The sequence below is a fragment of the Tauraco erythrolophus genome, chromosome 15, assembly GCF_009769465.1.
Source record: "Tauraco erythrolophus isolate bTauEry1 chromosome 15, bTauEry1.pri, whole genome shotgun sequence".
NCBI classification, from domain to species: Eukaryota; Metazoa; Chordata; class Aves; order Musophagiformes; family Musophagidae; genus Tauraco; species Tauraco erythrolophus.
Window position 1 is genome coordinate 2,329,549 of NC_141479.1, and position 26,470 is coordinate 2,356,018.

At 60.6% G+C, this 26,470-nt stretch overlaps 2 protein-coding genes across 2 annotated transcripts; one reads left to right on the forward strand and one right to left on the reverse strand.

The window, feature by feature from the left end:
* Positions 1-835: 835 nt before the first annotated feature.
* On the forward strand, positions 836-20,788 carry ZNRF1 (zinc and ring finger 1). Its single transcript, XM_086621100.1, has 5 exons — positions 836-1,274; positions 19,566-19,661; positions 20,309-20,414; positions 20,518-20,608; positions 20,755-20,788. The coding sequence occupies exons 1-4, from the start codon at positions 836-838 to the stop codon at positions 20,573-20,575; spliced, it is 699 nt and encodes a 232-aa protein (XP_086477226.1). The 3' UTR covers positions 20,576-20,608; positions 20,755-20,788.
* A 1,770-nt stretch (positions 20,789-22,558) lies between these two features.
* On the reverse strand, positions 22,559-26,375 carry LDHD (lactate dehydrogenase D). Its single transcript, XM_086621144.1, has 11 exons — positions 26,313-26,375; positions 26,037-26,149; positions 25,475-25,616; positions 25,226-25,367; positions 24,432-24,591; positions 24,161-24,360; positions 23,956-24,084; positions 23,154-23,281; positions 22,989-23,079; positions 22,793-22,904; positions 22,559-22,724 (listed from the first exon to the last, which is right to left on the reverse strand). Exons 1-11 carry the CDS (start codon positions 26,373-26,375, stop codon positions 22,559-22,561), a joined length of 1,446 nt encoding a protein of 481 aa, XP_086477270.1.
* Positions 26,376-26,470: the final 95 nt, after the last annotated feature.

Consider the following 26,470-nt stretch of genomic DNA (forward strand, 5'->3'; position numbering starts at 1 on the left):
CGCCGGTCCTCACGGCCCGGGCGGCGCAGCGGCGCCCGCGTGGGCCCGGCCTCCCCGGAGGGGCTGGCTGCGGCGGCCTCCGGGCGGTGACAGCCCCGCTGCAGGCCCCTGCGGGTCGGGGGCGGGGGGGGGTACGTGCGGAGGAGCGGTCGAGGCTTTGTGCTCCGCGGGGCAGCGCCCGCCTGCCCGGGGAGCGCCTTCTCAGCGACCCGCAGGCCGCGGCGGCGAGCGCGGGCCCGCGCCGCGGCGGCGGGCAGCAGCGCAGGGGTTAAGGGCGGCGGGCCGGGGGGGCCGGGGGCGGGAGCATGCGTGCTGCCGGCCTCTATTGTCTCCGGCGCGGCGCCGAGCACCCAGGCGGCTGGCGGCGGCCGGCAGCGAGGCCGTGCCCGGCGCAGAGCAGCGGAGCGGGGCGCGCCGCCCCCGCCGCCCCCCGCCACCCCATGGGCCGCAGCTGATCGCCGCCCGGCTGCCGGCCGCGCCCCGGGCAGGAGCGAGGCGGGCGGAGCGACCCGGCCGGCGTCCACCCCCCCTCCCCCCTCCCCCTCCCCTGCCGTCCCGTTCCTCCCGCCCCCCCCCCCCACCTCCGCGGCCCCGGAGCCCTCGGCGGCCCCCGCCGGGGGTGACGGCGGCGGCGGCGGCGGACTCGGGGCGCCCTCGCCCCTGCGGGCCCAGCGGGGGGAGGATGCCTGAGGCGGGGATGGGTTTTCGCCCGTAGCTCCCCGCGCCCCCCCGCTTCCTTCCGCCCCCTCTCGCCTCCCAGCGGCGGCGGGGGCGGCGCGGCCCCGTTCCCCGCGGGGGGCTGTCGCTCGGCTCCCTCCGGCCCGGCGGCGCCCATATGGGGGGCAAGCAGAGCACGGCGGCCCGTTCGCGGGGCCCCTTCCCGGGGGTGTCGACGGATGACAGCGCCGTGCCGCCGCCGGGAGGAGGGGGGGGGCCGCCCCCCTTCGGCCATTACCGGGCGGGCGGCGGCGGCGGCGCCATGGGGCTGCGCAGCCGCTCCGTCAGCTCGGTGGCCGGTATGGGCATGGACCCCGCGGCGGCCGGCGCCGTCCCCTTCGGGCTGTACGCGGCGGCGGCGCGGGCGGCGGGGGAGGCCGAGCGGGCCCCGGGCGGCGGCGGTCCGGGCTCCGACTCCACGTACGCCCATGGCAACGGTTACCAGGAGACGGGAGGCGGTCACCATAGAGACGGGATGCTGTACCTGGGCGCCCGGGCCTCGCTGGCCGACGCGCTGCCCCTCCACATCGCACCGCGGTGGTTCAGCTCGCACAGCGGTGAGTGCCGGCTCCCCGGAGCCTTCCCCCGGCTTCCCCTCCCTCGGTGGGTACCCGGGCCCCGGGGGCGGCGGTGGGCACGGTTCACTGGGTGCGGAGGTGGGCTGGGAAAGAGGGGTGCTCCTCGCTTGGCCGGCTGGTCAAGCCTTGTTGCGCCAAACGTGAAGGAAGGACCCCCATCCCCTCCCCGGCGTGGATGGGTGGGTGGGTGAGTGAGCACCAGGGCTGGTGTCTGTCAAGGTCAAGGGAGGAAGGGGCTGTGGAGGGAGGAGGCTTTCTAAAAGGGAGGTGTTTTGGCTCTGGAATGCGAAGCCGTGGATGTGGCACCCTCTCCTCGACTTGGGGGAGAGTGGTCGGAGGGTGCTGTAGCTCAAGCCCTTGGTTTTGAAGACCAGGCTGAGCTCCTCGTGTCTCTTCTGAAGGTGTTTGGGGGTGCCAGTGAGATGTAGCCCTTCCCATGCCTTAGAAACTGGGCAAGGGGCAGAGAAAGCCTTTGAAAGCGAGGTGTGGGAATTTTTCTCCATTGTTTTGACTGATAAAGGGCCAGGGAGAGGCTGAAGCGGGTTTTCTCAATCAAGCCAGCTGGCACCGTGTCGGTGGTGGGGAGGAAGCGGAGGAGGAACTGCCTGTCTCCTTAACAGGGCTGGGGAGCTGGCTGGGCTCTCTTGCAGGAACCGTGTCAGGCTGAGGGAGGGGGCAAGGTTGCCCCCATCCTCACCCTCCTGGCTGGCCCCTTCCCTGTGTCCTGGTGTCTGGAGAGGAGCTCCGGCGGCGGGCAGGGCTGTGTCACTGACCTAGTTTTGGCTGGGTACAGGGCGCGAGGTGGGAGGTCCTCCCTTCCCCTCCTGGCTAGAGGGGAAGTCATTTCAGGGATGTCTCCTTGCGTTTCCTGGAATAGTCTGGGATTTCTCTCCTACCCGACCCCCTCGCAAATGCTGTAAGTGCTCTCCTTGCATGACGTGGTCTGGGAATTTCGTAACACGCCTTGGGACAATGCCTCATTTTCAGGAAGGCTGGAGACTGAACCAATGGACAAGAACAAAGTGCAAAATGAGGCTCACGGGGCCTGTTTTCCTACTTCCATCTTGGGATTTTTTCCCCTTTACCCAGTCTGTGGGGGCTGCTCTTCTCAGTTAGATCAAAGCCGTGTCTTGCAGCGCATCCTTAGTGGCAGAACGCCCCAGGCCTGGTTCCTATTGATCCGGATAAGCCGGGCGCTTGCCGTCCTCCCTGGCAGATGGAGAGGGCTGGCTGGCATGTGGCGCCGGAGTTGACACCGAGTGCTTCTGCAAACTTTCTTGCTCCGTGACCTTGCAGAGACTGTGCCACTGCTCTGGTTTTTAAACACAGAAGGAAACTAAGGCGCAGCATCCTTCCAGGTATTCCGCAAGCCTCTGTGCGAATGAGTGCCACGGGGCCTTCTGCTGAGGCTGGCGCTGGAGCGAGGAGGGGTTTGTTACAGAAACACCCCATAGCTGATCTGTGCATAGAGGTGGTCAGTCAGAGAGCATCGATTGCACCAAATGATAGTTCTTAATCTGCAATGCTGAGAGCAAAAACTGATTCATAAAAATAAACTGATTCGTAAAAATAAACCAGCTGCAAAATGGAGTAAGCTTTTTCCAGCCGCTCACACGAGTTCAGCCCGGTGCCCTTGGAAGATTGCAGCACAGGCTGTGGGAAGTGCTGCAAGAACTGGGTTTCTCTGGTGCCTCTTCTGGGGCCCTGTGAGAGCGTTTGAGCTGTGCTGGAGCACACGCAGGCAGCGGCGAGAGCTGTTCGGTCCATGCCGAAGCCTCTCCTGGTGGTGTGTCTTCCTCATCGCTAATTAATAACAAAAGGAGCAGATGATGCTTACAAACCCTTCTGAAAACTTGTCAGAGCTTGTTAAACTTTTGCGTTCTTCCTCGTAGCGTAAGGGGTTAATGGAGGATTAGGAGAACGGGGGGAAGGGGAAGTAAGCCACCCCAAGATTGCTGAAATTCCTGTTGCAGCTGGTTAACCTACAGCAGGGCAGTCAGGAGCAACTCGCTTCTTCCCCCCCTGCCTCCCCATCGACCCGCTCCCCTCGCCGCACTGAGCCACTCCATTAGCCACTGGAAAGTGCTGAAGCAGCAGCGCTCCAGTAAATGGAGAGGAGCTTTGACATTCCTGCACGTGACTCTCCCTGCTCCTTTTGAAGGATGACTCGAGGGTGGGGATGAGGGGACCCTCCGATGCTCTGAACCCACTCGGGAGCACGCGTGCCTGGGGGTCTCGGGGATCCATCCGAATTCCTGTACTGCCGTGAGGAGAGGAGCCCCCAAAACTCTGCGGCCAACAGGTCTGGAGGGTGGATCCTCGCCCTGCCTGCCCTTTCCTCCTGCCTCTGTGCAGGCTGGAGACCTGGATGGTGCTGATCTTGGCAATCAGGGAAGGCTGTGTTCATGGGGAGTCCTTGGGTTTGGGGGAAGAGCTGAGAGCCCCCAGAGCCCCCAGGTGCGACCTAGGTGCTGTGGGGACCTTGGTGGGATAGCGAGGAGCCCCGGCTTAATGCTGGTGGTAAGGTGCTTTCGTGGCAGCACGTCTGCAATAACGGGAGCACGCGGATAGGCTTGGTGCCTCGCCGCTCCCTGTGTCTGCGATGCTGACGTCGTGCACCTCTCCGGCTGCTTCGTGGCTCGTCTGGCCCATCAGCAGGGACCCTGAGGAGTGAGCTGGGGCGAGCTGAGCCCTTTTCCTTGGCTGGTGTCACTCCTTCACCTCTCCATGGTGAAAAGCTTGCAGAAGAGCGCAGCATGTCCAGGGAGAGAGAGAGGAAGGCTGTGCTGGGGAAGCCTGTGCGGAGGGAGGTTGCCAGGTGGTCCCCAGGGCCAGTATATGCTGCAGCATCAACTCTTGGGTGCTGTGGGTCGTGACGGTGGGCAAGGACAGCCCGCTGCTGAATCCTCCAGGCTCTGCCGTGGCTGCCGGGGCGCAGGGACAGCAGGAGCAGTTATGTACTGATGGCCTCTAGTCCTTCCAGGCCAAGGGAGGAGAGCTGCTGCTCTTAGGAATAGCAAAGCTCAATCGGGATGAGCGAGGGGGCTCTGACCTTTGTGGTGGGGTTTGTCCCTCTCTCCAAGGGGGCAACACCTCCCTGGGTAAGTGGATTCTGTTTCCTGATGGGGATTTTCCCAGATGTGTCTGCCATCCACATAAGCGACATAAGTGCTCCAGCTCCACCTCAAACGGCTCTGGGATTTCCCTGTCTGCCCAGGGTTTCTGAGATCTGCTTCCTGACCTGTGCTGGTGGGAGATGACAAAACATCTTTTGCAACTTTGGAGTTTGCTTGTAGCCCTTGACCCTCCCCATGTGGCTTCGTGACCGTTAGGTCTTCTCAGCAAAGCCAAGGCTAGCAGGAAGAAGGGAGGAAAAGGAGATGTGTAGTTTCACGCTGCACATCTCCAGCTTTATGTGGTTCTCTTAGTATCGCTCGTGTTACTCATCTTCATCAGAGGATCTCAGAGAGTTTGCAGAGGCCGTAAGTAGCTTAAAGTTTATCTGGAAATCCCCCTCATCACCCAAAGCCCTTGTGTGTTTGAAGCTCTAATAAATCCATATCTCCCTGTCTGCCGGCTAGCCCAAGGAAACGCGTAGCTCATCCTTCTGTGTGGAGGCATCAGGAACGTCGCAGGCTTTCGGTGCACCGACAAAACAAGCTGTTTGTCCTGGATGTTGGCAGCAGCAAGGCTGGGAGATCTCCTTTGCCAAGCGAGCTGCTGTGTTCTCAGCAGCACCTTGCCCGCAGCAGGAAGGCCCAGCCTGAGGGGGACAGAAGGGTGTCCAGCGCGGAGACAGCAGCCAGGGTGCTGGGCTGGGTCCTTCTCCAGGCAGAGTTAGAGAGGCAAAGAAGCTGGAAGCACTGTTTGATCCGGCTCTGGAGTAAGGAACGTGAAATAGGGATTGTTTGTTGGAGGATGAGCTGAAGGGTGTGGGAACCCTGGTGTTGAGCTGCCCAGCTCTCTGCCCAGCTGGGAAGAGGCATGTCCGTGGTGTATCCTTGCTGCGCTCCGACAGCTTCGAGTCCGGAGCCTTTTCTCGCTGGTGTTTGGCAATCCTCACTCCTGAGCAAGTCCCGTTGTTGCAATCTCTACACCAAAACCAGAAGGCTTAATTCTAGCTGGCTAGTCAGTGAGCTGCTGGAGGGAGTCCACTTCCAGCCCTGACTTTCCTGCCACCAACTTTTCAACATGCAGACATCATACGTGCTTCCCTCCCCGCTCTGCAGGAGCTAGGCCAGGGAAAGGGCACCCTAAGGTCTGCAGGAACTTGCCATTGTGAATCTGGTTTTGCCAGTGGAAATTTCCAAAGGAGACTATTCCTCGAACCATCTTTTTGTGGGTTTGGTGCTGGTGACTGCCTGGCAGCTGGGTCAGGCACCCACAGCCTTGCCAGGCTTGCAGATCATTTGGGAAGCAGCGCAGAAACGGTCCTGATGACTCCCCAGGCTGGTGATATTCAACCACTGGACTCTGGGTCTGGAGGGGTTGTTCTTCCCCTTCTGCCTTCTCCGAGCAGGACGATGCACACCTGGGACCGAGGGAAAAGGCAGCCGCTACCTTGAAAGATGGAAGCTTGGAATACCAGAAGATGGGAGACTCGAAGGCAGCTTTAACACGTACCAGACCTGCAGCCTGGAGACGAAGTTTAAGTGTGTCAACGTTGGCGTTGTGCGTGAGATATCTTCATTCCTCACAGCGAGAGGTAGCGCGCGCTGAACTGCCACTCCGGTGCCCTCTGGAAACTCTTGGCTGCCTGGCACAGGAGCGAGGCACTTATTGCTGTGCGCACTGGCTGGGCTTGCTCCGCTCTAAACCTGCATGTAAATCGTCGCAGGGGAGCTGGGTGCCCTCTCCCCACTCCGCACACCTACGTTCCAGAGATGCTGAGAATGATGCTCTTGTGCTTCCTGGGCTTGACCCACTTCCCAGCCCAGATTGTCCTCCCGGCCCGTGACATTAGGTTTATCCTGTGCTGGTTCGTTTTACTGAGATGTTTGTTCTGGTGACTGGAATAACCGTAAAGGCTTCTCTTATTTATTAATGTGCTATTAGGGCTCCTCTCCTCTCTCCCTCTCTCGTTGGCTGGCCGGAGGATCAATCGGATGCAGACATCTTTGGTGGAGGAGCGGTACCAGGGCTGGCGCCTGGCCAAGGCAGCCGCGGAGAGTCATGGGAAAATGCTGCTAAATGCTGAAAATTAATTTCAAGAGAAACGCAGGGAGGGAGGAAAAACCCACTTTGAAAGGGAGAAAAAAAAAAAAAGCTGCTTTTTTTTTTCCTCCGATGTAATCTCCTGTGTGACAAATCAGGCAGCAAAGAGCTCTTTGAATGAATTCCCTCTGCAGGGACCTGTCCCGTGGCACCCTGGCCAGCTGGTGGGCAACCACGAGGCATGTCTCGCTGCCTCTGCTGCTGGTACGCCGAAACCCCAGATGTGTCAAATTTTTGGATTTGAGTAAATGTGACCTGGCTTTCTCCCAGTTCCCTCAAAAATTGAAATCATAAGGCTGCAGGAGTGATTTACGCAAGCGGCCGAATTGCATGTGCCTGCTGGAAACTGCCTGCAAGAGGTGCAGGCGATGCTGTAAAGCAGCGGGCTCTGATGCCGAGCGTTTCACCAACCTGCTCTGACGTGGCTACACATTGGGCTACAACGAGCCTTTCTGTAGAGGCAGACCTGTTTTTTGTTTCCCGTAGCCTGAGGGTGGTTAAAGTTGGGCCTGTGAGGTCTCCTCTGCACCGATCCCACTGGGAAGATTTGAAATGTGAGCGAACCTGTTGAGGGCTTGGATCTCCTCCAGGGATGCTCCTGCTGTCCTTCGTGGGCACTGCTTGGCCAAACACTCTTGCTCGACGCTTTCTGGTGGGAGGCCGTGGGGAGGTGCAGCTGCAGGAAGCCCTTCTGGCCTGGGGCCTCTTCTCGTGCCGCTGTGCAGCGTTTCCCGTGGGCAGAGCCCAGCTGCTGGTGGGTTTCCTGCCCGGGCAGGGGAGGGGAGCGCCTGTGGCGGGGCACACGGGCAGCCTTCCTCGTGGTTTGGCTCTCCAGCCCGCTGCGGGTCCTGCACAGCCCGGGGTTTCAGGGTGGTGGGGAGAGCCGGGGAGCTGGCAGGTGTGTCCGTGTGGCTGGTCTCTGTGCGTGGGGCTCGGTCCATCAGTGCTCCCTGCCATGATCCCCGTGCCTGTACACTGCTGGGTTTGTGCTGCGCGTGGCCGGCTGAGCTTGAGCAGGTGCGTCGCTCAGTGCTGGCATCATCCTTCCCCAGGCCTCGCTGGTGGGTCTATGGGCAGCTGTGGAAGTGTTTGGTACAAGGTTTGCTGGCAGGGATGGTGCCTCACCGTTGGAGAGGCTGCAGTGCACCTCCGAGGTGGAGCTGGCTCTTCTCTCCTTCCCCACGGAGCTGAGCTGTGCTGGCCAGTGTTGGTGGCAGGTTGGCCCCCGGGACAGCTCAGGCGTGGCACAGAAACAAGACCACGCGCCTTGTGCCATGGTCTTGTGGCGTTTTGTAGAGGAGCAGAGAGATGCAGTGGAAACATTGACCCTTTTGCTAGTTTTAGCAACGCTAGCAGAAATTTCCCAGGGCTGTATATTCCCAGCGAGCACCCTCAGTTCGTTGAGGCTGTGTCGGCTTGTGGCCACCGTTCCTGAGAGACTGTCACCTACCAGGCACAGAAATAGGGCTGGGACGGGCCCTGGCAAGGGAAGCACGACGGCACGGATGAAGAATTGAACTGAAAGCTGCTCAGAGCTGTTTCCTGGCCCTCGCAGGCAGGACGGCGTGACAACAGCGGGTATTTTTAGAGGCCAGCTGCCTGCCATGGAAGAGAAGGAAAGCAGCAGTCAGGCAAGAGAACCGAGTGATGCTCCCCGAGTCCCGCCTCCCTGCCCAGCATTTTGTTTCCTCCCAGACCAGGGCTGCTGGCGTTGAGTTTCCATGTCCTCTGCACCTCTTTGCCCGGAAAGCCGGTGGGCTTCCTTCCCCCTCGCCTTTCGCCGTGGCTGGGTGTTCTCTGATCGCGACTCAGCGGCCCGAGGGTGGTGTTGGGGGCTCCCATCCCAGACAATCACATTACAGCTCGGTGTGGTGGGTGTTCTGGGGATGGATTTTTGGAGAAGTCTTTGTCACCAGCGAGAGAAAACCCGCAGTTTCTTCTGCAGTCGGGGTAATTGCAGTCATTCATTTGGGAGCTCTCCCTACAAGGCGACGGAGCTGCGTTTTGTCGGAAGCGCTGCAGGGGAATTAGATCCACCTTTCAATCCATCCATCCAAGGCCTGTACATCTGTAGCTGCGGAGAATGAGGGGGGTTCAGCTCTAGCCAGATGGCTTCAATTACGGTCTGCAGGGAGGTCGAGTCCATATGGGTTGGGGTCGGTTTTGGGGTCAGCCTTCTGCTGAGCTGGTGCTGAGCAGGATGGGGTGAGGCTGAGCACCTGCCTGAGCTGCCTCGGCGTTGCAGGTTATCCCCACCCGGCTCTTGCTGCTTTGAAGCTGTTGTCCATCCATTTATTTATTGCAATGTTGATTTTGTAGTGCTTGAAGTCTGCTGTTTGCCTGGATCTTACCCTTCTGAGGGTGGATGTAGATGCCTTTAATCTCTTTTTTGCTCCCCGTAGACAGGTACGAAGCAGAGAGCACCTGGCCTGGGTGAGTCTTTCACGGAGGTCTCTGCTTCCCAAGGCCCTGCCCAGCTCTGGAAGTGAAGTGGGGGTACACTGTGCCCCTCTGGCTGTTGCCTTGCTGTATTTCCTTTCTCCTGGTGAAGAGAGAGCTTGAAATCCTACAGCTGGGGTTTTTGTCATCTGCAGCTCGGCCCTTCCCGTGTGGCACACCTTTAAGTGAAGGGAGGGCAGGAGCAGAGAAGGTGGGACAGCCAGGCAGGGTTGTTCCTACCTGTGGCATGGTGTGGAGCCCTTCCTACCTCTGGTACCAGGACCTGGCACGGGCAGACCCTGCCTCTTGCTGAGGGGTTCGTTCCTCCGAGACGTCGAGCTTTGTGTTTCGGCTCCTGGAGCTGCAGAAAGCCGGCTCCATCTGCCAACCGCCTCCCTGCTGCAAAGGCAGCCGGGACTTGCATGGGACAGGGCCGCTCTGGAGTGAGTCGTGTGATGTGGCTGCACCACCACGACGTTCCCAGCATGGGGTTATCTCCCGAATCCCCAGCCTCTAGCCAGAGATGGGGGGCTCGTGATGCCAGGCCAGGTGGCTCGGTGCTGTCGAGCACCCCTCCCCTCCCGCACCATGCACAGCAGAGGGGTGTGATCATCCTGCACATCTGCACCCCGCTTTTTCCCTTCCTGCTGTCCTGGTAGGCTGGGGGGATTCACCAGGCATCCCTCAGCAGTTGCAGACCCTCCTGGGAAGCAGGGAGATGCTCTCTGCAATGAACCTCTTCCTACCACGCAAGGGGCAGGTGAGGTTAGGGCTTGCTCTGCAGCGCCCTCATTCCTAGGAATTTTTTCACTGATGTCTTTCCTCCTGCAGAAACAACCAGTGTTAAGTGGCTGTAAGCGTTTCCCAGCTGTGCACTGCCGGTGGGCGTAGCTCTCTGTGTGCCTTTCGTGCTCTGTTTGCTGCCGGCTACATAAAAATTGCCTTTTCTCGACCCTGAAAAGCAATGTTCCATCCTTCCCGTGCTCCCTGGGGGCTTGTATCCCCACTAACTCCTGCCACCTGCATGGGGTGTCCTGTAACCCTGGCACAAAATGCCACAGGAGACCCTCCACCGTGGAGTTCGCGTGGTGCTGCTGTGAGATGCCCTGGGGAGGAGATGTCCCAGGAGCCGGATGGCATCACTTCCAGGCAGGAGGGGGTACGTGGGTGAGATTGGTGCTGGGCTCTGCTCCCTCTGCCAGCATCATGAAGCCGGGACGTGTCATTGCGTGTCTCTGGAGTGTCCCTTCATCCTCCCAGTGAGATCAGCTGAAGCTGAAGCATGATGGAGCCTGGGCGGCAGCAAGGCAGGAGATTTCTGCTTTGGAAAAACCCAGGGATAGCCAGGGAGCTGCTGCTTCGCCCCACGGAGTCGGATCTGGTTGCGTTTGGGAGTGGCTCAGGTTTGCGCTTAAGCCTCTCGGAAAGCGGGAGTTCCTCTGGCAGCTCGACAGCGGCGGGAGCCCGGCAGCGGGGACTCCGTGGGTGCCTCCCCAACGGATGGCTTAGTCAGACGTGACTCACCCCGCCGGTCCCCGCGTGACGTTACCTCGCTGCTCCCTCCCAGCCCCTGCCGAGCCGAAACGTCCGACTCTCTCCCTTTCTGCTCTGATTTCCGAGTCGCTGCGTCCCGCTGTGTTGCCGGAGGATCCCCTGCGCTCCTTCGTTTCGGCACCTGGGACCCCCCCCGTTGCCCTGTTGGCTCCGTGCGTCTTGCAGATGATTGCTGCCCGCAGCAGGGCTTGCGGCTGGCCTTCCTCCTTCGCACGAGAAATATTTGGGAGAAAAAAAAAAAAAAACAGGCATGCAGGAAGACCCTTTGGAAATTCCCAGGCCTGCCTGCAGGATCCCTCTCCTCTCTGGGCAGCGAATTTGAAACCCTGAGCATCCCTTGAGAGGTGGGGAGACAGCTCCGGGGCATCCCTGCAGCTCTTCTGCACAGTGAGGTGGCCGCAGGCTGGTTTTGTGACTAGCAGGAGCCCTGAAGGAGCTTGTAACTCAGTAAAGTCAAGCCCTGCAGCCCGATGGCGGGAGTCGAAGGTGTTGATACCTTCGCTGGGCTGTCACCCAGGACCCGTCTGCTTGACTTTGCTGTTCTCTGGAGTCCTAAAATAAGCTTTGGGCTACACACTCTTCCTTCTGAAGCCTTTTCCCAGCAGCTGAGGGAGTGTTTCTGCAGTGAACTAGGACTAGCTGGAAGGCAGAGTGATGGCAGAAGGTTGTCCAAGTCAGGGGGAACTGATCTTGCAGCATAGCCTGGGCTGTAGGAGGGAGATGCTCTCTGCCTGTAGCGTAGGTACTTTTGTTCAAAAATCAAGTTGGCATCCATGAAAAGGGCAATACTCAAAGAGCAGCAGGCAGAGGGAATGCTCGGGGTGCAGAGGCCATCTGCACATCTTCCCTGGATGCCCTGTGACCATGTAGCCAAGCCTCTTCACCCTCCTGCTTCTCGGTGCCTGCGGGCCATGCTGGAGGTATTTTGGAGGTCTTTGGTGTGTCCATCTGCTGAGGCTTGATAGCTTTGGATGCTCTGGAGCAGATGACTTTCTGGGGCAATGTTGCTCGCCAGCCTAGGCTGCAGCTCCAAGGATGTTGTTGCATCTCCCACAGCCAGGAGGAAATGACCCACCTTTTGTAGGCAGGGTCTAAACCTTAATTAGGCAATTACCAATTCAAGCCAGCTGGGTGATAGCCATAATTCCCTCTTTTTGTTTTACTGGTTTTTTGGTTTTCAGGAACGCTTTACAGTGAGCAGAGACCCAGTTCATGCATTCTAACTCCAGCACACTTCCCTCTTTCAGGGTAGCAGCTTTACCTTCTTTATCAAAGGACTTCTTGCTCCGGCTCTTTTGGCTCTGGCTCCAGCAAAGGAGTTGGGGTCAAGGTCTTCAGGGTCTCTCGTGAGGGTCACCAGCCTAGGCTGCAGCTCCAAAGATGTCATTGCATCTCCCACAGCCAGGAGGAAATGGCCTGCCTTTTGTAGGCAGGGCCTAAACCTTAATTAGGTAATTACCAATTCAAGCCAGCTGGGTGATAGCCATAGAGGCTCCCTCTCTCATGTCTCCTGCCCATTCCCAACTCCCTGGCTTCCCTCAAACCTGGTATTGCCATTTATTCTGCTTCTTGCCATCCTCCCCCACCACCCACACTGGAAACCAGCTGGCTAAAATAAATATCTCTGCCTCCCAGCTTGCAGCAAGGCAGCCCTGGGCTGCTGTGACATGATGCCACCCAGCCCCTCCTGCATCCCCCTGGCCCTACTGCCTTCCCTGCGTCACATCTGGAGCACCGATGCCTTTTCCTTGCTGCTGCATCTCCTCTTCATGGCTCAAGTTGGGTGGGAGTGGGCAGAGTTGTCTCCAAAACCTGCTGCTTTGAGAGTTACAGCAGTGCTGGTCTCGGCCAGCTTGGTAGTCCATGGCACATCTCTGCCAGCCTCAGCTGGTGTGTGGCAGACCTGACAGCAAACACCTGCAGCATGGGAGCTTTGCTGGGAGCCACCATGAACCAGAGACAGCTTTTCTTAGACGTTGCACAGGAGTGGCTTCTTGTTGGGGTGCTGTTTCACATTACAAGAGTTTATTTTCTCCTGGCTCAGCCAGCTGAACTGACTTGATCAGCAAGGAGACGGTGGCGTGGGATGGAGCAGGACTGTCCCTTTGCTGACACAGCAACCTGCACCGTTGGGTTTCCCTCCAAACACTGCCATCCAGGGACGTCTCTGCTGCCTGGCTCATCGTCTGGGGCTTGCCCACTGGCGTCCCCCCAGCCCTGCCTCCCTTCCACCCCCCAGAAGGTGGGATATCTTGTTTCCACCTTGGACCCGTCCTTTATGCTTTCCCCTCCTCCCTGCAGCCTTGAATCCGGAGGAAGGACTCTCACGTGGCCTTTTTTCAGAGCCGGTCAATGAGGCCGCTTGAGCCCTTTACTCCTTCCTGCCTACGTGTCCCTGCTCGTGTCAACCCTGGTGCTGCACAATAGCCGAGCACCGTCGTGGTGCTCACCCAGCGCCTTGTGTCCTGCCAGGGCAGCCGGCAGCGGGGCTGTGTTGGGCTCCAGCTCCTGCATCTGCCCTGCAGCTGAGGCTGTTTCCTTCTGCAAGGGGAAGTGGCTTCAGGCCTCATCCTGCCGGGTGCTCCAGCCTCCAGGCACTCAGTGCAAGCGCTTTGCTGGCAGAGGGAGCGTGGTCCTTGGTGGGATGGGTTCTTGGTGCGGCTGCGAGCTGCCTCCTGGCCCCAGTGCAGGGCGGCATCACCAGCTGCATCGCTCAGAGGCTGGTGGAGCGTCACTTCCACACTGGGTGATGCTTTCGGAAGAGGACACCCGTGGAGGTCCTCAGCTCCCAGGTCCTCGTGGTGCCCAAGTGCTGGAGATGTGCTCTGTGCACCCCGTATGCCATCTCCAATGCACTGTCCTGTGCCTGTCGCTTTCCATCAACGAGACTGCTTTAAGCCAGTAGGGAATTCATTTTCCAGGATACATCTGGTCTAAATATCTTGGCTCTGCAGGTTTCCTTTGCTCAGCTGGCAAGGAGGACAACTCCTTGGTGATTCCTTCCCTCCTGGGGCTGCGCTGGAGCCCATGAGGGGTGAGGGAAGCGGAGGACGTGGTGTCCTTTCTCCTTACTCAACCCCATGTGTTTCTGCTTCAGACTGTCCGACTGGGCCCATGTACATGGTCTTTCAGTCTTGCCCTCCCCTTCAGTCACTAGTGCTGTGGTTTTTTTAAAGATGATCCATCTTTTCAGCTTCCACCTGGTGCTGGTTCAGCTGGCGATGTCAGGGAAGCCATGAGAGGAGGCGGGATGCTCAGGGTTTGCTCAGCAAGGAGGAGACACCAGGACTTTGCTTCAGCTGCATGCTTGGACCTTGCGATGCAAATTCCTTGCATTTATCTTGCGCTTGGCCGCATCCTCACCTGGTGTAAGCCAGCTCCCTTGGCCGGAGGCCCAGGATGCTCTCTGGAGACACAGAGATGGACTGTGCAGCTGAAGTTTCCGGATCTCCCATGGACATCAGGCAGCCTGGGGCTTACCCGTGAGCTCCCTGGTGCTCTGAGTGTCCCATGGGGTGACTGGGCACTGGGGGAGGGACCCCTCTTGGGGCAGCTGTGTTTTGGGGAGTTTGTGTAGCTGCTTTGGCATGCAGGGCTCCTGGCTTATCCCATGGTGGGGCAGGGTCCTGGGCAGCTGGGGAGATCCCTTCGGTGAATGCTACTCGCTATGGGGTGGGTTGATGGCATTGCACCCGCTCACTTGCGCCTGGGCTGCCGCTTCCCTCCGCCTTCAAGGGCATGTTGTCCCACCAGTGTCTTCGTCCTGTCGCTGGAGGTGCTGTGTGGTGGTGAAGCTGCTGCTCCCTGCATTTTCAAATCACGGAATGGTTTGGGTTGGAAGGGACCTTCAAGATCATTTATTTCCAACCCCCCTGCCATGGGCAGGGGCACCTTCCACTACACCAGGTTGCCCAAAGCCTCATCCAGCCTGGCCTTGAACACTGCCAGGGATGGGGCAGCCACAGCTTCTCTGGACAACCTGTGCCAGTGCCTCACCACCCTCAGAGGGAAGAATTTCTTCCTTGGATCTCATCTAAATCTGCCCTCTTTCAGTTTAAAGCCATTGCCCCTTGTCCTGTCACTACACGCCCTTGTCCAAAGCCCCTCTCCAGCTTTCCTGTAGCCCCTTTAGGCACTGAAAGGCTGCTAGAAGGTCTCCCTGGAGCCTTTTCTTCTCCAGGCTGAACAATCCCAACTCTCTCAGCTGATCTGCATAGGAGAGGTGCTCCAATCCTTGGATCATCTTTGTTTTGGCCATCTGCTAGTGATAGGGCCAGGGTCTCCTGGTGGCACCGTAGCCTGAAAGCGGTCGGTCTGGAGGCACACTGAGCTGGTGGACTGTTGCTCACCGGCCTGGGCTGCGGCACCAAGGACACTGTTCCACAGCCAGGAGGAAACGGCCTGCCTCTTGTAGGCAGGGTCTGTACCTTGAGTTGATTAGTTAATTAGTTCATTATCTTCAACTCAGTCCAGCTGGGTAATAATGATTGGATGCCATAATTCCCCCTTTTTGTTTTACAATTTTTTTGTTTTCAAAGGTTTTTTCAAGAAGGCTTAGCAGTGAGCAGAGACCCAGTCCATTCATTCCAACTCCAGCACACTTCCCTCCCGCAAATACCACATCAGGGCTTGCAGTTTTACCTTCTTCACCAAAGGACTCTCACTCAGGCTCCCAGCTCCAGCTCTTTTGGCTCTGGCTCTCAGCTTCTCATGGATGTATCACATCAGGGTCACCAGTTGTTGCTCACCAGCCTGAGCTGCAGCACCAAAGACACTGTTGCATCTTCCACAGCCAGGAGGAAATGGCCTGCCTCTTGTAGGCAAGATCTGTACCTTGAGTTGATTAGTTAATTAGCTTGTTATCTTCAACTCAGTCCAGCTGGGTAATAATGATTGAATGCCATAGTGGAGGGTTTGGCGAGTGAACGCGGATATGGCACATGCCTCTCCCTGTGGTCAGGGACAGGGTTTCAGCTCCCATGGATACCATCTTACCCATCCCCGAGTGGAGCAGCCGCTTCCAGTTGCAGGACGTGGTGTGATTGACCCTGCTGTAGTGATCGGTGGCTTCCCCAAACCATGCAAGTTGCTGCGGACATCACTTGTAGGCACAAGTGGTGGGAACTTCCTATCCCAGCTTCAGAAGCGGCTGTGTTTGAGATGTTTACAGATGGGTTGGAAAGGTGTCTTGATCCTTCCACCACCACCAAAGCCCCAGCAGCCTGTGTGGCGGTGCTTTTGGCACCCTGAGGGTTAACCACTGGGCTTTTTCAGCTTGCTTAGGACGTGGTGGAGGTTTTCAGAGGTTCCCAGCTCTGCTTTGCCCAGCTCTCTAAAATTAACCATGTAACCTTCCTAAAAATACTCGGAGGGCGATAGCCCCCGGAGAGCACCAGCACTGCCTGCTCCCGATTTCTAGACCGAGCCATCGGAGAGATGAGATCACCTGGCAAACGCGTGTCTCACAGCCCTGGAAAGCCCTTGGCTCTCTTAAAGTCTCTGCACGATACAAGAGTCCAGGTCTGGATCTGAACCTGTCTTTCCAAGGCCAGCCTGCTTCCTACAGCACCTTCCTCTTCCTCGCTTGATCCTGGCAAGAGCTGGTGCCTGCCTGTACCATCTCTGCCTGCGGAGACGATGCCAGTGTCAGGTTGAACGAGCCACAGGCAGGAGCATCACCAGCTGCCCTGGGTGCCGTGGGAGAGAGGAAGGATCCATGTTTTTTCCTGGAGCATCCCCTGAGCCTCCCCATGGATGTGGGAGGCCCAGGCAAGGAGGAATAGCTGAGCCCTTCCTCTCTCTCATTTTTTTTTTTATTTTAGGCATGTGGGAGGAGGGCGGAAAGGGCTCGAGGAGGAGGGAGGGAGCTGAATTTTCCATGAGCAGCTGTCAAAATGTAATCTCCTGCGTTGCTCGGGCTGGCAGCTTAGGCAGGATAAATTAATGGGGATTTCAGGGAACGTGGAAAATACCATGGCCCAGAGGGGGCGGGCTGTGTGAGGAGCAGCCCTTTCATCTCCAAGACCAGCTCCGGGCCCCCAGCGCCTGCCTGGACCACGGCGGGATGCTCTGAGGTGCTGGGCTTGGCGCTGCTGGGTGCCAGCTATCCCCCGGCCTCGGTGGTTTTCCCATCCACCACTTTTCCCCAAAGGTCACCCGGAGAAGGGTGAGGGAGCCTGACCCCCTTCTCTGCCTCCCCTTTCCCACTGGCTCCAGTGCCTGCCGTGGAGGGGGGTGCCAGCAGTTGCTCTTGCAATGCCAAGTATTTGTGCCGACAGCTGGGGTGCAGGGCGGCCCCCTGCCCTGGGGGCCTTTCCTCGCTCCCGCTCAGACCCAGGAATTTATGCAATTGCATTTTCATGATATTTTTTTTTATTATTCTTTTTTTTTTTCCCCTTCCATCTTGCGCAACGCGGAGCCAGGCAAGTGTGTGTGCTTCTGTGCTTGGCTCAGCCCCCGGCCCCGCGCGGCAGCCAGTGTCTGGGGCTGGAGCACGCCGTGCACGTGCTGGGGTTTGAGCCTGGGCCCCTCCATCTGCCCCATGTCCCCGCATCCTTGCCATGGGGCTGTGGTGGTGCTGGAGTTCCCCGTCCCCCAGCCAGCTGCCCGGGGAGCACCAAGGAGCATGGTGGGTGCTCGTGTTGGCTATTTATAAAGGTGCTAAAGCTGCTCCAGCTAGCAAAGAGGCCTGGAGATACGGCAACAGCCGCTCACCGGAGCCTGCAAAGGGCCCTGCTCTTTCCCAGGCTCCTGTGGCTCTGCTGACAGTCGTGCCCCAGCAGCCATGGGCTGGGTGGTCTCATCCAGGACCCTCTCCCTTTGCCCTGGTTGAACATCTCATAGGATCCCTCTGAGTGCTGCCGGAGCCAGCAGATCTGGGGCAGCTGTTTAAAATACCACATTGGCACAGAAAAAGGGGGGACTGGAGAAAACGAGGTCTTCCCGCATGGTGCAGGGGGATGGTACCACTTCTGCACGTGCCTCGCCCCACCGCCAACTTCACAGCCGAAACACCTTTTCCAAAGCGAGCCCTTCACTGCTGCCCCACGCCAGGTGCTCGCTGCTGGAAACCAGTCCCTGGAGCTTCCCTGGTAGGGAGCGGTGCCCACGGGGCTGACGGACCGTCTGCGTTCAAGCAGGATTGGTTCAGGCGGGGACAGGGGCTGCCAGGGGAACTGGGGGACGGGGAAGGTGTCTCGCAAGGGGAGGCCAGTTGAGTCTTGCCGAAGGCAGGCTGGGAGGCTATCTGAGCCCGCTCTATAAATACACCAGGCGGGTAAACACTTGGGAGGAGGAAAAAAAAAAAAACCCAACTATTTCAGCTAATGGGCACTGCTGCCACGAGGTATAAATCGGTCAGGAGTAAAATTAGGCTGGAGAGGAGGAGGAGGAGGAGGCAGATCGATGCTGCTGCCCGCGAGGCTCCGGCTGCCGGTGCTGCCCTTTCGGCTGGGGCTCGGTGCAAACGGGGCCGGACTCGCAGCGGAGACCCCGCGGCTCGGCCCGGCTGGGCCAGTGATGTGTCCCTGCGGTGGCACGCTGCGGGCCGGCCCCTGGGCTCGAGGGCTCCTCGTTTTAGCAGGTCCCTTTAAAGCCAGTCCCCCACAATCCGTGATGCTCCTCCTTGCTGTGTCATCCTGGGAAACAACCACCCTCCGGAGGGGCAGGAGTCGGCATCCCTGTCCTAGGCTCTCATCCAGGGAGCTGGGAAGTGATCCATACTTATCGCCGCTGCTAATGAGAGGATGCTGGGGTGTCGTGCAGTTTTCCTGGCTGTTTGCATGGCAGAGGTTCAAGCTGCCTCCCGTTAAAGCCACCCGCACTTTCTCCTTTCCAAGAAGAAAAAAAAAATACCCTCGCCACATCCACGCCGTGGCAAACAAGAGCCTGATTCATCCTTAGATAATTTGTGTACGTTCCTGTTTTCGTTCCTGAGCAGCCTTTGCATATATATGAAGAAAGCTCTTAAGCAGCACTGCAGTCAAACCTGATCTGCTTTTAGAAGACAGGTCCTTAAATTACCCTCTCCCTCTCTGCAGGCAGGGAATTGCTAGATATTCTGGTGCAAACCCGCGGTGGCGGTGGTGGCACGCACATGTTCGCCTGCGTCGGCTCGAGCCCTGCTGTGCTGGGCAGTGACAAACCGCACGGCCTCGAGCTGGCTGCGGTGGGAGGGCAGGGAGTCCCGGGCGGGCGACCTGCAGGGCTGGTTGATGGATTTGATCCCGGGGAGTTTGGGGGCTCGGGAACCTGGGTTTGGGGCAGCCTCGCTCGGTGGTGCTGGGGACGATGCTGTGGTGGTCTGCATGGCTCGAGCAGGTGGTGGCACCGGTGTGACACCCTTGGGTACCATTGTCATGCCCAAGCAAGGATGCAGAGCAGGTCTGGCCATCACGGCTAGCTTCAGCCCAGAGGCCAGGTCCCCAGGCAGGTCAAGGTCAAGCTGGGCCATCAGCCTACGGAGTCTCCCTGCTCCTGGGGCTGTTGGCCGGCATTGGAGGGGCGAGCACCCACCTCACTGCTGCAAAAAGCTGGTGAAAGCAGCAATTCAGACTCATGGCTCCAGCCTGCCTGTCCTCTGCTGCGGCCCTACAGAAAAACCTTCATCCTGAGCCGCGCTGGCTCAGCCGTGCAGGGCCAAGCTGCGGCAGCAGTGACAGCACCGTCCTGGCACGGGGACGTGGCCCCACGCTCGCCAGCCCCGGGGTGCTGCGTGCCCCCGGCTGCTCCTCGCCCTTTAAGGCCCGGCAGCAGCTGGTGGCCACGTGTGCGCTGCCTTGGCACGCTCCCTGTGCCCTCTGCGTGATGGGGACGACCAGCGTGCCAGCTCGGGCGGCTGTCCCCTGTCCGGTGGCTGTCCCCTACGCTGGCGCTGCTGGCGGCCGGCACAGGATGAGCGGGCGCCCGGCGGGCGCTGTGTGGGGTGCGTGCCACCATGCAGGCAGCAGGTGAGGGGCTGCCTGCTGCCGTGCCACACCGTGGCCTCAGGGACTGCCGGGGATGCAGGATGGACTCTTCTCCTCGTCTCCTTGCTAAGGGCTCGTCTCTCTGCTCTCCCTCCAGGTTTCAAGTGCCCCATTTGCTCCAAATCCGTGGCTTCTGACGAGATGGAAATGCACTTTATCATGTGTTTGAGCAAACCTCGCCTCTCCTACAACGGTAAGGGCCGGCTGTGCGGGGGACACGGCGCCCTGCCGCTTTGGGATGGGCTGCGGGCAGGCGGGAGAGACGCTTGCCGCAGGCTGCGCGGGCAGGCGGCTCGCCTGGGCTTGCCAAGAGGGCTGTGCTCCAGCGGACCGGTGCGGCTCACGGTCCCTGCTCCGCTCCGCTCCCCTGGCATGGCTCGGCCCCGCTGCTTTTGCCTTGGGACCCTTCGGAACACAGCCCCATGTTGTCACCATGGTGTGCCGTGCCAGAGGGAGCTGTCATGGCTGGGCACGGGATGTGTCCTCCTGGGCTGCCCCTCCGGAGGGTTGTTGCCTTCCTCCCCTCCTTGCTGGCAGCAAGGCTGACTGGGCTGAGCACCGGGTCTGCAAGCTCCTGCGTCTCCCATCCCCTCTCCTGACTGCTCGTGGGAGAGCAATGCTCACCCCCTCCTCAATGGTGCTCGTTTGGAAGCCAGGAGTAGAGGGTGTCATTCGCCGCAGCCACCCCAGCCCCATCTCCACCCCAGCCTCCTGCCAGCGTTTGCCGGCGCTGCTGCCGCTCGGCTGCCTCCGCGGAGGTGCCATGGGTTCCCCTCGATGCCGAGAAGGGGGACGCCGCGGTGGACTGCGTCTCACCGCCCCCTTCTCCTCCTCTCCCAGATGACGTGCTGACCAAGGACGCCGGCGAGTGCGTGATCTGCCTGGAGGAGCTGCTGCAGGGAGATACGATAGCCAGGCTGCCCTGCCTCTGCATTTATCACAAAAGGTACCGCCGGGCGCCGGGGACGCCGCCGAGGGGTGGCAGGGGGGCCGGGCAGGGACGTCCCGAGGCACGGTGACACAGCAGTGACGTGCTCTCCTCTCTCCAGCTGTATAGACTCATGGTTTGAAGTGAACAGATCTTGCCCGGAACATCCTTCTGATTGACCCGCCGGGCGTGCTTGCTGACTTCTCTCTAAGGTATGGCTGTGGCCGGCTGTTTGGGTTGGAATTGACCATGCTGGGTTTAAATCCTGGGCCAGGAGGGCGGGATGGGGTGGGTGGGATGGGGTGGGGTGGGGTAGCTGTGGCTCCTCACCTGGCATCATCTCTCTCTGCCTTCGCAGGGCACCTTGCTATACCTGCTGTACCTCCTCTCCCCGTCCCCCCCACCCCACCTGGAGTTTTGGGCTGACTTTAAATTCCTCAAGAAGACAAAAAATAAAACCCAGAAACTTGAATCCACTTGGGACAACGGCGAATTTTTTTATTTTATTTTATTATTTTTATTTGTTTTGTTGTTTTTTTTGGGGTGGGTTTTTTTTTTGGGGGGGTGTTTCTTTTTTTAATTTAAAAGATTTAAGAAACAAAGAAACAGCCAGGAGAAGACAGTGTGAGAAAAGCGGAGCAACCCGCTCTCCCTTCCACAGCCGCTGGTCACCAGGAGAGCTCTGCCTGCCAGGGAGGCCCCGGGGACGCCCTCGGCCGAAACCCTGCCATGATGTTTGGCTTTTCTCCCCAAAACGAATGGGGAAAGCTGCCGGGGGACAGCCGGCCAAACGGAGCACGCGGCATTTCTCACCGGCAACCCCCCCACCTCCCACCCGGACTCGCCCGGGGGCTCTGCTCGGTTTTTTTGCACTGACTTAAAACGGGAATTTTCTCCTCTCTTCCCGTCTCCCTTTTGGAGATCTCCACCCCGACCCCGGCGACGTGAGACGGGGATTCCGCCCCACGCCGGGAGCGGGGCCACTGCTCCCCCCTGCCGAGCCGCGGGGGTCCGTCTTTCAAGTGTTTACAACGAGAAAAAAAAAAAAAAAAGGAGAAAAAAAATAAAAAAAAAAGAAAAAAAAGGAAGAGAAAACCAACAAAAAAAAAAAACCCAAACCAAACCACAAATGAAGCTTCGTGTTGACTGGCGTGTTCTTCGATTTGAGCTTCCCTGCCCCGGTGATGTTTACAGACTGGTCACTCTTTAACTCAGCTATAACCACTCAGAGACTGGAGAGCCGCAGCATCCCCGCCGCCCCCTCCCACCGCCCCCTCGCCGGGCTCCTCTTGCCAAAACCCACCCCCCCCATTTCCTTCCGTCGCCTCGGAGTCGAACCCTTTCGAGGAGGGTATGGGGGAAGGTTCTTCATGGCCTTTCGGATACCCCCCCGGACCCCCCGGCCATGAGGGTGGCTTTGCCGGAGGTGCCAAAACGGAGTCGTTTGGTGGCGGTGACACCCCCACCCCAAGCCCATCCCCGTCCCCTCCCGGCGCGGCGGGTGCGTTTTCGTTGGTGAGACCTTCCCTGCTGGTGGCCGTGCCCCTGCAGGAAACCTTTCTGTATTTATATATTAAAAAAAAAAAAAAAAAAAGAAAACAAAAAACGGGGGAAAAATAAAAAACTTAAGAGTTCAGAGCTTGGGGGGAGCTTCCTTCATTAGTCAAGGTGTTTTGATATGGTATTAAAACAATGTTCAATAAAATATTCACTGTTATTTTATTTCACTGGCTTTCTTGGTGAAGCAGGCAGGGTGCCGGAGCCCCCCCAGCCCACTCCGATGCCCCTTCCCCGTGCCCGCCTCTGCGTGGGGATGACCACGGTGGTGCTTGGCACGTCCCGGGGGCTCCCGGCACTGCACCGCCGGCACCGCGGCTCCGGGAAAGCAACTAAAGTGGGTCCCCCCCAGGTCCCCCTGCCCTGTGGGTGCACTGCTTGGCACAGGGACACCCTAGGTAGGGGTTGGGGTGCCCTGTCCCCCCCCCAAAAGACATCGCAGCACGTGGAGGTTTTGGTGCAAAGGGGTTTATTGGGGTGCCCAACCCACAAGAGTGGAGATGAGGGGGTTTGGGGGGACTGGGGGGTGGCAGTGCAGGGCAGTGGGACCACCCCAGCACTGGTGCAGGGGGGCTGTGATCCCCCGTGCCAGTGCTGGGGGTCCCTCAGAGCACCTTGCCGGGGTTCATGAGGTTGTGGGGGTCCAGCGCAGCCTTGATGCAGCGCAGGGTGTCCAGCCCGTCCTGCCCCAGCTCCTCCAGCAGCAGCTCCCGCTTGCCCAGCCCCACGCCGTGCTCGCCGGTGCACGTGCCCCCCGCCGCCAGCGCCCGCCTGCGGCACCAGGAGCTCAGGGAATGGCATGGGGCCATCCATCCCCCCCGGGGCATCCCTATCCTCACCTGCCAAGGCGCTGGGTGAAGGCATGGACGCGACGCGCCTCAGCCGGGTCCTGGGCGTTGAAGATGAGGAGGCAGTGGAAGTTGCCATCGCCCACATGTCCCACCATGGGGCCTGCAGGGCGAGGGGTCAGACGGGGGGACACCGGGGTTCCCCCACCCGACCCCTCCCACCCCAAGGGGCCGCGGCCCTGCTGACCGGTGAGGCCAGAGTCCTGCAGGTCCTGCTTGGTCTCCACCACTACGTCGGGCAGGCGGGAGATGGGCACGCAGACATCCGTGGAGTAGCCCTGGGCAGGGCAGAGCCGTGGCACCCGCAACTCCGAGTGGTGCTGCTGCCACCGTCCCCGTCCCCATTGCTCACCTGGCAGCCGGGCCGCAGGGCCAGGGCGGCGTACCAGGCACTATGGCGCATGGCCCAGAGCCGCTCACGCTCCTCCAGCTCCTGCGCCCAGGCCAGCCCCGAGCCGCCGTTCAGCCGCACGATCTCCTCTGCCGGTGGCCAGGAGCTCTGGGATGGGGCTGGGACAGCACCCGCAGCAGCCCCGGGCACCCAGCCCTCGCCCCAGGACCTCCATTCTGCATCCCGGGCATCCATCCCACACCCCAGGACACCTGTCCCTTGCCGGCCAGCAGACCCCTGACCCACACACCCATCCCTCACCATGGTGATCCGCCCCATGGTTCCCCAGTCCCCACCCTGGGCACCCATCCCTGCTCACCTCTCCCAGATCCTGGGCACCCATCCCAAAGGATCCCCAGGGCACCACCCTGGACCCTCAGTCCTCCAGTCTCCAGTCTGGGAACCTGTTCTCACCTTGGTGATGCGAAGGTCCCTGTCAATGGCCCTGGGCACTCATCCCTCACCCCTGGTCCCCCTGTCCCTGGACCCCCATCACACACCCGAGAGCCACACCACAGTCCCCCATTGCCATCTTTCACCTCGGGATGCCCTGGTCCCCCTGTGCAAAGGCACCCGCCCCTCACCCTGGTGACCCTCTAGGTGCCCCCGATCCCATTCTTGGGCACCTGTCCCTCACCCCAGGCCACCTCTGACGCCCCTGGACACCCATCCCTCGCTCATGGGTGCCCACCATGGCCCCCAGCCCCAGGCACACTGTCCCCAACCCCAGCCGTCCCCGTCCCTGTGCCGGCACCGGCCCTACCCGTCTGCTGCTGCTGCTCAGCCAGCCCATGCCGGGAGCCATGGAGCTCCAGGAGGAGCGTGGCCGCCGCTGGCAGCTCCATCTTGCTGAAGCGGCTGCAGGCGCCCGCCATCACCTCGTCCAGGAACTCTGGGCAGGAGGAGGTGGCGCTGAGTCCCATCCGCAGCCCCCAGTCCCGGTCCTACCACCGGCCCCCGGCACCCACCGATGCGTGCCACAGGCACGGCAGCCTGTAGCACCTGGACGGTGGTGGCCACAGCCGCCTGCACGCTGGGGAAGGTGGCGATGGTGGCGGCGGTGGCCTCGGGCAGCGGGTGCAGGCGCAGCGTGGCCCGCGTCAGGAAGCCCAGGGTGCCCTCGGAGCCCACGAAGAGCGAGGTCAGGTCATAGCCAGCCGCCCGCTTCCTGCATGGGGCCGGTGAGCGGGCGCCTGTGCCACCCCTGCCCAACCAGCCCAGCCCCCGCCCTGTGCCCACCTGGGCTGGCGCCCGGGGCCGGCGGTGTGGAGCAGGCGCCCGTCCGGCAGCACCACGCGCAGGTTGAGCACGTTGGGCCGCATGGCGCCGTAGCGCACCGCGTTGGTGCCCGAGGCGCCCGTGGCTGCCATGCCGCACAGTGAAGCATCCGCCCCAGGGTCTGCGGGTGGGGGACAGGGATGGGGATGGGGATGGAGATGGCATGGGGACGGGGCCATGGCATGTCTCCAGGGGACCCCGCACCGTGCTTGGCCAGCACCCTGGGAGCCCATCCCCACAGCAGTCCCAGTGCACCCCCAGGACCACGGGGACCCCAGAACCCCTGGGATCACAGTTCCCATTCCCCCATGGGGACTCCCAGGACTACAGCACCCCAGTGGGGACCCCCAGCACCTCTGGGACCACATGATCCCCCATCCCACGAGGACCCCAGCACCCCTGGGGCCATGGCAACACCAGCCCCTTGGGAACCCTAGTACATCCCTGGGACCACAGCACCCCAAGAAGACCTCACGGATCCCTGCGACCGTGGCACCCCCTGGGGAGACCCCAGCCCCATGGCTTCCCCAGCAAACCCATGGGCATTCCCAGTAGCCCTGGGACACCAATACCCCCAGGGGACCCCAGCACTACTGGGGCCACGGCACCCCCAGCCTCACGAGCACCCCTGCTACACCCCTGGGACCACGGCACCCTCGGCCTCATGGGCACCCCCAGCACCCCAGCCCCACAAGACTCTCCCAGCATCCCCAGTTCTGCCACTGCTGGCCCACTGGATGCTGTGCCCACGGTACCGACGGGGAACCAGAGCCCGGTGCCGCGCAGGTGGCTGTTCAGGGCCTTGCGGGTGACACCGGGCTCCACCGCCACCGAGAAGTCCTCGAGGCTCAGCTCCGCGATGGCATCCATGCGGCTCAGGTCAAAGCAGACGCCGCCCTGGCACGGGGACGCCAGCTTGGCTGGGCACGGCCGGGCACCCAGAGGCCCCGGGCAGGGCCTGGGCAGGGGTCAGGGGCGCCGGGGGGTGCCGGGGGACCCAGTACCTGCACAGCGTTGACGCCGCCCTCGAGGCCAGTGCCGGTGCCATAGGGCACCATGGGCACGCGGCAGCGGTAGCAGAGTGCTGCCAGCTCCTGCACCTGTCCCACCGCCTGGGGCCACACCACGGCATCCGGAGGGGCACAGCTGGGGGACAGGGTGGCACCGCTGCCCCACCAACCTCCCCCTCCCATGACCCTTCTCCCTGCCCCTGGTCCTTCCCCTCCCTAGACACTTCCCTCCCAAGGACTCTTTCCAGACAGACCCTTCCCCTCCCCAGACCCTTCCCCTCCCACGACCCCCTCCTCCCCGAGACCCTTCCCCTCCCCGAGACCCTTCCCCTCCCCAGCCTGTTGTCCCATCCAATGACTCTCCCCCTCCACTGACCCTTTCCCTGTCAAGACCCTTCCCCTCTCGATGGTGCTTCTTCTCCCCGGGACCCTTTCCCTCCTCAGGACCCTTCCCTACACCCATAGCTCTTCCCCTCCCCATAGCTCTTTCCCTCCCCAGACCTTTCCCCTCCCCAGCCGCTTCCCCCCCCCCCGGAGGTCCCAGCCCCGCACCCACGTGTGCATGGACTCGTCGTGGCCGTGCTGCTCCCGCACCGCCATGGCCGTGGAGACGTTGGGGCCCCCGACCACGGCCCTCAGGGCCTCCACGAAATCGGGGGGCAGTGGGCGCTGGGAGAGTGGGGAGGCAAAGAACCCGTAAGAGTGGGGTAGGAATGTCTGTGCTGGGGGCCCTGGGCCCGGGACTCACCCACAGCCACGGGGCCTCACCGGGACCCCTGGCCCTCCGTGCCCCCCAGGACCCCTGTGCCCCCCGGGACCCGTCCAGCCCCACCTTGGAGCAGTAGCTCCGGTGCCCCAGGGCTGCCCGCAGCCCCAGTCCCCACCGCAGAGCCATGGTGGGCACTGGGATCAGGACCGGGACACTGCCCTCTGCCCCCCCTCTCCCCCTCCCCCCTCCCTTCCCGTGCCCTCCCCCTGCCAGCGGCACCG

Excerpts from the sequence above, each read along its gene's own strand:
- LDHD (XM_086621144.1), bottom strand. The coding sequence starts at position 26,375 with ATGGCTCTGCGGTGGGGACTGGGGCTGCGGGCAGCCCTGGGGCACCGG. Across the intron at positions 24,592-25,225 it reads CGGGCTCTGGTTCCCCGTCG|ACCCTGGGGCGGATGCTTCA; the intron begins GTACCGTGGGCA and ends CCCCACCCGCAG. Across the intron at positions 24,085-24,160 it reads CGTGCCTGTGGCACGCATCG|AGTTCCTGGACGAGGTGATG; the intron begins GTGGGTGCCGGG and ends CCTCCTGCCCAG.
- ZNRF1 (XM_086621100.1), top strand. The coding sequence starts at position 836 with ATGGGGGGCAAGCAGAGCACGGCGGCCCGTTCGCGGGGCCCCTTCCCG. Across the intron at positions 1,275-19,565 it reads GTGGTTCAGCTCGCACAGCG|GTTTCAAGTGCCCCATTTGC; the intron begins GTGAGTGCCGGC and ends CTCTCCCTCCAG. Across the intron at positions 19,662-20,308 it reads ACCTCGCCTCTCCTACAACG|ATGACGTGCTGACCAAGGAC; the intron begins GTAAGGGCCGGC and ends CTCCTCTCCCAG.